The following is a 10,018-nucleotide window of genomic DNA, read 5'->3' as shown; positions in this document are numbered from 1 at the left end:
TGATCTATTTCTATTTTACAGTAATTTTTTTCTCCATTTCCATTTGTAAATAAAGTACTTCCAATACAAAATAATTGAATTTAGATTAAAAAAAGATTTTTTACAGCTTATAGCATGCAGTGTGTGTTCACCTGTATAAAAAAAACCAAAAAGAGGCCGCTGTGACGTCAGCAGAAGTAAATTCCACAGATGTTTTTGCAGGACAAAGACGCTTGTCTGAACGAAGAAAAGTTTTTTCCCCGAGTGAGGAAGGAAGTCGTGTTTTTCACAGCAGAGTGTCTTCACATTGTTTGTACGAGCAGCTGAAGAACACTTCTCATCAGATAAACGAGGTAATTTAGCTTTATGTTGGAAACGTGTTCCTGTCTCTTTGTAAGATGTGGCGCGGATGTGTCGGATACAAACGCGACTGATGTCCAATATGTCCTCCCCTTTTTAGAGTCTCGACTATGTTTATGTTTCATTTCCTAGCAGTGTATTTATACTGCAGGTTCATGTTAAACAGACACATATGACGTGTAGTTAAAGTTTAACACATTAAGGAAGCGTTTTAGTCGCATTGTTGAACCGTCTCTTGCAAACAATGCAGGTTAACTAAAGTAGGTCTACGGTGCGACATAAACTTTGTTACTGTATTGAATTTACTGATGAACTCATTTGTAAAATGTGTCTTCATTGCTCTATAATGTTCCTCGGTTGTTTTCTGATGTTGGGAGAAAAGTCTAGTATCTGAAATCTGCAGCAAAGGAGGATCCCATGAAGGACAAAACAAGGGCTGTGTCTCCCCCTGGTGGTTGTACAGTGTTACTGAACGCTTCATGAAGACATTAGAAATGATCTACAAGTCAACCATGTGAATTTAGGATTTGTGTCTGCGTCCTGCCTGCTTGATTGTATTTTATTTCCATTCATACAAAGTTCCAAACCTTTTCATGGATTTACAGGACACCAAGAATACAGTGATTCAACTTCTAACTTTCAAAAGTTGCATGCTCTTAAATGTTGTACAGCGACATTTAAAGCTGCACTTCATAAGTACGAGATCAGTTTGATGCTATTCTGTCTTTGAACTGCCATGGACACTTTTAAAATGCCACTTTCACAGTTCATCTTGCTGCTTTAACTGAAGAGCCTCCTTGTTGTCACTGCATTTGATCCAATGTTTCTACCTCTTAATTCATCATTCACTAAAGTCTTAAATAACATCATGGTCCTTGAGGAACAAAATGTCAAGTCATTATGTACTTGTATACATTTAAAAATGACAATAAAGAGAACCTGGCTTGACTTGACAGGGTGTAGACTGGTCCCCTTTTCATAAATCAGTATGTTGAATCCTTTTTAAATACCAACGTGTCTCTTTTACAACCCAGAATGACTACAAAGAGCAGAGTCAGGCCTGACGAAGGCTTGATGATGATGCAGGAGCTCGACGATCGGCTGAAGGAGCAGACTGACAGAATGGAACACGTTCGCCTTGCCGCAGTTGAACTTAAAGACAACTTGTCATGCGTAAGTTACAGAGGCTGTAAATCCTCGTGTACTGTATTGTAAAAAAAAAAAAACTGTTCAACCAAAACCCAGTTTCCATGGGCTCTCTTCTGCTTTCCTTCAAACACAGAGCAACAGTGATCTAAGCCAGTCCATCACTGAACATGTGGAATGGTTGAATCACTTGTCAGAGCGAGTGGAGACTCTCCACATGAACACCACAGTTTTTGTTCAGGTGAGTGATCAAAGTTGTCTTGTTTTGGTTTGAGGATGTGTACCATGCACGTTTGAAACCGACTAGAATGTGTTTGATAACAAAACTAGATTTTGATGCACGTTCTTCTCAGACCCTCTTAAATCTTGTGTTTCAGATGAATCCCAAACCTCGGGCATGGGCAGGAAAACAGGGATCCAAACACGGCTTCCGCTGGGGACGGTTCCACCAGGCCGAGGACGCCCAGTCAGAGTTCGGCTGGTCCCCAATTCGAACGCGACGAAACAGTGACGCTGCCTCTGAAATGTCTTGTAACTGGTGACCTGCTTTATAGTTACTTCGAGATCGACTGAAAAAACGTCTTTTTCATATCCCCAAATCTCTGCACATATAAATGTGTTATGTACTGAAACATTTTCACCACAAGTTCCACACCACAAATAAAGCTAAACAACTGAACAAGTCCTGTATTGTGATGTTGTTGAACAAGCAAAGTATTTAATAAAATCACAGCTGTCAAAAGTCGGTGCCAGGGTTCAAATCTGCCCTGTGGCTCTTGTCCAACTTTACTCTGCCCATTTCATATCTTGATTTTCCAACTCTATCAACTGACATCTCTCCACTTATGCATGTGCAAAGGTCCTGTTTCTGCACGTGAGTGTAAACCAGAAACAAATATTTTCCAAGACTAAATTTATAGTTTTTATTTAAGTTTTTGTTAATGTTAACAAAAACTTAATCTAAATTTGTCTTCTTTCTATTCAAGTTTTGACAACAGATTTTTACAAATTCATGATTTTTCACAAAAACAAAGACTACAGGATATTTTTGTTGTCTGATGTAATGTGCGTGTAAAACGTGCAACCAGCCACTCTAAGGTCACCAAACGTGTCTCTGTGCATGTAGGTCAGTGTGTCCCGCCTGCAGAGGGCGCTGCTGGCACTGCCTTTTATTTTGTAAACTGTCCATCACAGTTTTAAATAAAGCTTTGGCAGAGCGCGTGGGTGATATTTCTGGAACACGCTGAAGCTGATCGACCCTGTTTAAAGGGATCTTTGTGAACTTCTTTTTTGTATCTTTATTAAAGTCAAGCGGTTTAAAAACGATGGCAGAGAGTGACTGGGACACCGTGACTGTGCTGAGGAAGAAAGGCCCGACCGCGTCTCAGTCCAAGTCCAAACAGGTTAGCTTGACTGTGTGTCGTTTGTTTTCAGACACATATCTTCAACATGCGTCATTAGAAACAACCCAGATATTATTGTCAACACTCAAATAATTTGCTCAGTGTGTATGGGGAAAGTAGTAAAGGGTTAAATTTGTTAAAACAAACATCAGGCATGTGTCGTCGTTTCATACAAAAACAGCTGTGCTAGCTAACCAGCTAGCCTAGCCTAGCTTGATATAACTCGGGTCACATTTTAACCGTTGACGGTTAGTTTGGTAGATTCAAGGAAAGACGAAAATAAAATAAAAGTTTGATTTGCTTGAATTAATCGTGTAGAAATGACCACAAGTGAGCTAGCTGTCGTAAGTAGGCTTTTAGACAGATGAATTGTTTCTCTTTAAGATGGAAACACTCGGCTAAAAGGCTGAAAGTGATCTGTTGGCTCAACTCGAGCTCTGCTCTCATGATGACTCAGGTTTGATGTCTGATCATGTCTGATCATGTCTGCTCATGACATTATTACTGTTGGATAACAGTGTTTTAAAATCTAAATCAACAACACGTTTACTGAATCTAACAAGTGTTTAAGTCCAGCTGTTTGGAGACAAATGTGCAGAAACCAAAAGAAAAACAACAAAATAAAAGGGCAGGAAATAATATGTATAGACTATTAAATTGAGTCATTTCAAATGTAAAGTAAGTTCAAAGAAAATGTGTCTTAAGGTGTTGTAGTAGATACTTTGTTTTATGACATGAGCTACTTTGAGTTTTATTCAATGAGCTATTGAATCGTTGTTTTTATTTTATCTTTCATTTATTTTGTTCTGTTTTCTTCTGTGTGACTTTTATTTTAATGCTCTATAACTCTGAATATCAACAGGCGGCCCCACGGGCCAAACCTGGCCCCCAGAATAGAAGTAATCTGGGGTGATTAAACATTAACTATAGAAAGTAAAATCACAAAGCTGACAGGTTTAAATACAAACCTCTGACACCAACTTCTTCACGTCACGCCACAGCGTCTGTCAAGAATGAAGCTCGTCCTTATTCAAACATAGTTGATGACCCCTGATCTAAAATGTTATTTTCATTGTGTCAGTTTGGTAAACAATGTGAGTGTACATGATCTCTTTTGTTTGACTTATTCCACCCACTCAGATAAGCAAATTGGTCATTTATTAACTTGATGATTGGTCGAGCGCTGCCGCACTGCGAGCTGCAGTCAGGAAATCTGCTATATATTTTTAAATTCAAGATTTGTCCCTGTTTATGTTTTCTCCAGGCAATCACCTCTGCTCAGAGACGTGGGGAGGACATTGAGACTACCAAGAAATGTAAACTTGTTTATTTTATTTATAGAATACATGAAGAGATTGTTTTTGATTTGCTGTTTGGGATAAACATTTATTGGCGCGACCACATTTTGATTGATTTCAAAGATCCTTCTTCTTAGTTGTCGCTCCTGTCAGGGAAAAAGTTACGAGCCGTAATTGAGTTCGGTGGCTCGTGTGATGGTACATGTCTACCTCAAATATACATGTATCAAACAGGGTCTGCAGGACAGAACAAACAACACATTGTGTCAAAGAACACATCCAAACTGGACCGTGAGACGGAGGAGCTGCACCATGAGAGGGTTCCTCTGGAGGTGGGGAAAGTCATTCAGCTGGGCAGGCAGGAGAAAGGCCTGACCCAGAAAGACCTGGCCACTGTGAGTATACAGTGTGTGTGTGTGTGTGTGTGTGTGTGTGTGTGTGTGTTTATTGCATTACATTACCCTACACAGCATATATAGATGTCATTGATCCTTGAGAGGGGACAGATTCATGTGTTGATAAGTAGATTAACTGGTGTTGGGCCTTTTTGGTTTGAAAGAAATGTAATTTTTTTTCTTTATGACGAATGTTTTCCTCCCAGAAAGTGAACGAAAAGCCACAAGTCATTGCAGACTATGAGTGCGGGCGAGCGATCCCAAACAACCAAGTCATGTGCAAGATAGAGAGAGCGATCGGTAAGACACTTTTTTTTTTTTTGGTCATTGTTGACATTGCTTTCATTAAATTCTCTCCTCGTCGGTCACAAACAGGGCTGAAACTGCGTGGGAGGGAAATTGGCCAACCCCTGGAGGCAAAACCCAAGAAGAAATGAACACAAAGCCTCGAAATCAGCCCCCCACTTATTCCCTGAACCCGTTCCCCAACCCTCAAAAATCGCCCCCCCCCCTCTCTCTCTGTCCTGCATCCCTCCCTCTACCTGGGCTGATCTCACCTGCGTCCTGCCAGGTGCTTCACTGCATCGCAAGCTGCAGACTGACAAGTCATCTTTAACACTCTCTGTTGACACACATAATCTAATGAATGATTCAATGCATCACAAACTCTGAGGCTCTGTGTGTTTCTTTGCATTCATGTCTGCTTAGGCTTATGGCATGATCACTTCCACCTTTTTTAATTGTGATGTAAAATCTTAAAAAAAAAAAAAAAAAAAAAGGTGGCTTACTTTTCATGACCAATCAGACGAGTTTGACTAACGTTGATTCTGAGCATGATCTTCAGCCAAAAGTGCTTGACTGCATCGTTTTTTCACACACTTCAGACAGTGCGTGAATGTCATTTACATTTTTTTAAATGTTTTTATGCTGTGCTTTGTTTTGATTTACAAATAAAGTTTGGCAACTCATGATATCTCCGGGTTTTGCTTTAATAGCTGCACTAGAGTCGTATTTCACGTATTTACAATCAGTAACAGCTGATTACCAACACACTGACGCTGTGTACAAGAAGTTCTTTAAAGGAAGAATAAGTGACTTTGATCCAGTAGGTGTCGCCCTTGACAACCAGCATGAAACCAAAACAAACGTAGGTGTGGTGGCACACCTCCAGCCCCTCTCCACAGGAGTCATCAGCTAGAAGGCACCATGATGAAGTGCAAGCTGAGGACAAAGTTGTCCTTTGCTTGAGCAGCTGATTTTCTGTTTCCTGCATTGTTGTTAGCAGATTAATGTTAGCACACTTTAGTTAACTCGTAGCTTCACATTGCACATAAACTTGACACAGAATGAGTGTGATCTAAAGACACTTGCATGACATCCAAATAAACGGTGACTATGTAATTCTGCTTTTCTCTAGTCCTTGACTAAAACAGCTTTATGCGTAAGGTCTTCCCGTCCATGTAAACAGGAAGTCAACACAGCTCAGACAAACGGCACAGCTGGCGGGACTCGAGCTTCTCATGTAACTGTAGACAGTCAAGAATGAGAGAGACATTTACACAGGATATTCTTCATTTCTGCTGTATTTGTGTAAAAAGTTGCCTTTAAAATGTGACATAATAAATTGCCATTTTGATCCACTCCAACCACTGCCCAGTTTGGAGGAAATCAGCTACTGTAACCTGACAGTCAACTGTAGTTTTAGTGTTAAGCCAGTAGATGTCAGAGCACTCTCAGATATGTATGAAGCTGATTGTTGCACTATTTAAAAACGTGCTGCAGAAAGATTTTTGTACAAACAAGCCTGATTGAAAATCCTCCACAGAGGTCATGTATAGCTGATTTTATGTACATTTCCAAAGTATAAAAATCTCCCAACAAAGAAAAATCGATACAACTACCATCGTAAATGTGCAGATTCACAACGCCAAAAACAGTCTGAATTAAGTATTTTAATGTTCTTTGCAGGGATTAAAAAAATGTTTGGGCATGTGCAGTGTTAATAACAATCTTTGCCAAAGCTGATCTAAAAAAATTAACCACGTGTTAAATAAAGCTGCCTGCACCCATCAGATGTTGAACACTTTTCTTGGACTGACCTTGAGGAAGCTTAGCTTTAAGCAGCTCTTGTTCACAGTACTTTTCCTTCCTCTGCAGTACACCTCTTCCTCCCATGGCTTATTGATTAGAGGATTGTTTTGTGTTTTGCCAGTGGTAAGGCTGCCTTCTGTTTTATTAAAGATTCATGGGCCTCATTGTTGCTGAACAACAAAAGCAGAGTGGTGAGAGGGGGAGTGCCAGACCCGTCGCCAGACCTTAGTCTTAGATGTAATATTAGATGTAACACCAGAAGCATTTCTCAAACATTGCATATTAAAGCAGTGAACAGAGGGATATGCATTGACATGTGACACACACAGACTTTGAAAGTACTTTGAGTTTCCTGTCAGTACAGCTGGATGCAGCGTCAGAGAACCTTCTCATCCTTCCATCCGGACTTAAACTTGTTTAAGGTTCTTTTTTAAAAGCAGGCTGAATCAGCTGGGCCTTGCTTCCGAGCAGCATGCTGTGCCGATGCTCTGAGAAGACGCTTTGGAGCATGGAAAATGAGTTTTCACACATGACTGTAGAAGATCCTAAATTTAGTGCAAAAGGTGTGTGCTGTGAGAACAGTCGGCATAGAATGGATTTATACGAATATCCATGTCGAAATTAAGCGAGTAAGCCGGCGAAAACTCATCCATCCACCTTTCCAAAACCCGCGGTAACGTCGAGTGGCTACAGTGACTCGTAGGCTACATCACATATGTAGCTTACATTTTTGTCAGTCCGTGATAGGCTCACACCATTGTTTCTTTATATTTTTGATGGTTTACTGATAATGCAGAGATAAATCTGTGCCTCAAGTGGTGGTGGTGGTGGGGGGGGGCACACAAGCATTTATGCGGGCGGGCCCGGCCCCCTATGGCCCTCCCATAGCGACGGGTGTGGGGAGTGCAAAGCGGGGCAGAACGGGCAGAACACACTCAAGCTCAAGGACTTGAACATGATTTCAACAATACAGCACAGAGGGTTGTATTGACGAGAGTCTGAAGGCCGGTGGAGTGTGAAGGACGAGGAGGGAAGCCTAGAGAAGTCTAGAGAAGTTGAGCAGTATTTCCAAGGCTGAGTGCGGATAGTAGGCTACAGCTTCTACTCTATTGCTAAACGTACAAGCCAGGAAATGGTTTAACAGCTTTAGCATCCTAGATCCTCCTGTTATAACTTTATATTCTCTGACACTTTCTACCTCACATACTGGGTTGTACTGTGGGTAATATTGCTACTGAAACTCAAGGATTTTTAAAATGCTCTTAAATGCCAGCGCAAAGAGAGAAGCTTTGAGTGTGCAGCATTCAAGCAGCACACAGGTATTCTGTCCTGTGTGACCTCGACGGAGCCCTACAGTGTGATCTCTGCTCTGGGGAGATAAATCTGCGTCTTGCCTGTGGCCCATCTGTCAATCAATGGGGTTGTCATTAGCAACTAAAATGCAGCAAAACACACCTGGGGGGGAAATCCTGCTGTGACTTTAAATCGTCCATGTGCTGTAAAGAACTTGATCACTTAACGAGACTGCGACGCTCATAAACTGACCTTCTGGGTTATCACCATTTACAAACTAACAGAACGTAGATCATTAAACTGATTTACATGAACTCAAATAAAATGTGACAACAAGGCTTTTCAAGCGACCATACTCATTTTGGTCCGCACACCTTCCTTTACTGAACTGCGTAATTGCAATAATTAAATTCATTGTTCCTACCGTTTCTTCTTCGTTTTTCTTATTTTTAATCAATTGGTAAACAAAAAGCTGCAAAAATAGAAAACAATTCACGACAACACAACTCTTAAAGCAGTGAAGAAAGGGGAATAGAGACTGATAATGACATGTATTTTGGTTAAGTTAATTGAGTTATGAAGTCTTATTATCTTCTTATTTGTAAGTCATCTCTAATCACGTTTACATTTGCAGCACGTTAAGTTTGTTGTTAACATTAGTTTTAGTGACGATAGATTTAGTTTCCATGTTGTTGAGCCAGTTAATGGCACCAGCACACTGACTGACACACGGCCTTTACACTTTATCTGAATTTATCTCTTTTGTTTGTTCATCTTTTTGCATGTTAATCAGTTTTTATTCCACAAACCTTATTCTGGCTCTTTTTGGTCACAGAGAAGAACCCCATATTACAAAAACACTAAAACTAATAAAACACTAATACAAAAATGTAATGAAGACTGATGACTCTGCAAAGCAAACAAGAGTATTGGCTTGAAGATTTAGTTGGTTGTAACCATCTATTTGAATGTTCCTAAATGCTGCTGCTCTGCAGGGTCAGGCACACATGCTGAATCTTCCACATGTAGTAATATTGGGACGGGCAGCAGTCGTGAGTGCAGCACCTGACCGGGCCAACAGCTGGAGAGCGAGGTATTCAGGAACCCTCGGGGCGATGAGGTGAAACATGGATTTAGAAGCAGACAGACGGTGGACATCCCTGCAGCTGCCACACATCTGCATGTCGACCCTCTGGGCTAATGGCAAATCTCTCCCCGCTGTATAATCATGTGCATGTTTGTTTTTTGTGTGTGTTGCAATTCCTCTATGGCTTTCCTTAAGCCAGCTCTGCCAGCCAACAATGACCATTAAATATTTAGAACATTAATGGGATGAATACATGAGAAGGGGTGAAACACATGGCTGGTAACAGTATGTGTTTCACCATCCACGGTCATTTCAGCTGATGGTTTCACAACACAACACTTTATCGTCATGTTTGCAAGTAACTGTTGACATTTGGTTATAGATATATGATTGTACCTTTTATACTACAGTGTGCAATAAACACATTTATATATCCACCAACTATTTGTTTTAATCCAAAATCATACAGTATCCCCTCCTCTCATATTACAGAGGTAAAAAGATGATTGGAAATATGGAAACATGCTTATTACCACAGGTATACATCTATGCATGTACTTCAAATACTTTGGAGTCATTTTCCATGTTTGGTATCTGCTTTCAAGAGCAAAAATAATATCTGGGCGGCCAACAGCATGGCATATTTTTAGAGTGTGTCTGCTGTGTTTCATATTAAATTAGTCACAGTAGGTTGTTGAAGCTATCTTTCATGCTTGAGCAGCGGGAGGTTTAGTTGGTTGTCTTTGTTTTTGCCTCCTCAGGTCCTGCTCTGAAGTCGCTGTGCTGGGATGCATATTTGCTTGGATAAAGTATGCAGCCTCCTGACCGGCCGGTGCTTACTGGACAAACAAAGAGCGAAGCCTTGCTGTTGTTACCAGGGGGCTATTTGGATTCCTGCTCAACAGGCTGCTTTAATCGGTGAGTCTGTGTTTGTGTGTCTGTGTTTGTGTGTGTGTGTGTGAGTGA

The 10,018-nt window shown here is 40.7% G+C and overlaps 2 protein-coding genes across 4 annotated transcripts in view; both read left to right on the top strand.

Annotated features, from left to right (window-relative positions):
• The first annotated feature begins 167 nt into the window (after nt 1-167).
• The window catches only part of LOC306837038 (uncharacterized protein), a 210,233-nt gene continuing 200,382 nt past the window's right edge, over nt 168-10,018 (top strand). The window contains exons 1-4 of one of the 2 annotated variants that reach the window (XM_079364492.1): nt 168-332; nt 1,374-1,512; nt 1,622-1,726; nt 1,863-2,062. In XM_079364492.1, the coding sequence (XP_079220618.1) occupies nt 1,375-1,512; nt 1,622-1,726; nt 1,863-2,027 (408 nt within the window). In that variant the 5' untranslated portion in view covers nt 168-332; nt 1,374 and the 3' untranslated portion in view covers nt 2,028-2,062. Of the gene's footprint in view, nt 333-1,373; nt 1,513-1,621; nt 1,727-1,862; nt 2,228-10,018 lie in introns of those variants that run through there. The other variant, XM_079364491.1, reaches the window with a different exon arrangement.
• Nucleotides 2,663-5,554, top strand: edf1 (endothelial differentiation-related factor 1). 2 transcript variants are annotated; one of them, XM_079364490.1, is made up of 5 exons: nt 2,663-2,888; nt 4,153-4,204; nt 4,421-4,581; nt 4,788-4,881; nt 4,957-5,554. In XM_079364490.1, exons 1-5 carry the CDS (start codon nt 2,811-2,813, stop codon nt 5,016-5,018), a joined length of 447 nt encoding a protein of 148 aa, XP_079220616.1. In that variant the 5' UTR covers nt 2,663-2,810; the 3' UTR covers nt 5,019-5,554. The 2 variants fall into 2 exon arrangements, with proteins under 2 accessions (XP_079220616.1, XP_079220615.1); XM_079364489.1 differs by lacking the exon at nt 2,663-2,888 and adding an exon at nt 3,141-3,345.

The sequence above is a fragment of the Symphodus melops genome (genome assembly GCF_947650265.1).
Source record: "Symphodus melops genome assembly, chromosome: 16".
In the NCBI taxonomy this organism is placed as follows: domain Eukaryota; kingdom Metazoa; phylum Chordata; class Actinopteri; order Labriformes; family Labridae; genus Symphodus; species Symphodus melops.
The sequence above is the reverse complement of the archived record's forward strand: the minus strand, read 5'-3'. Positions and strand labels throughout refer to the sequence as shown.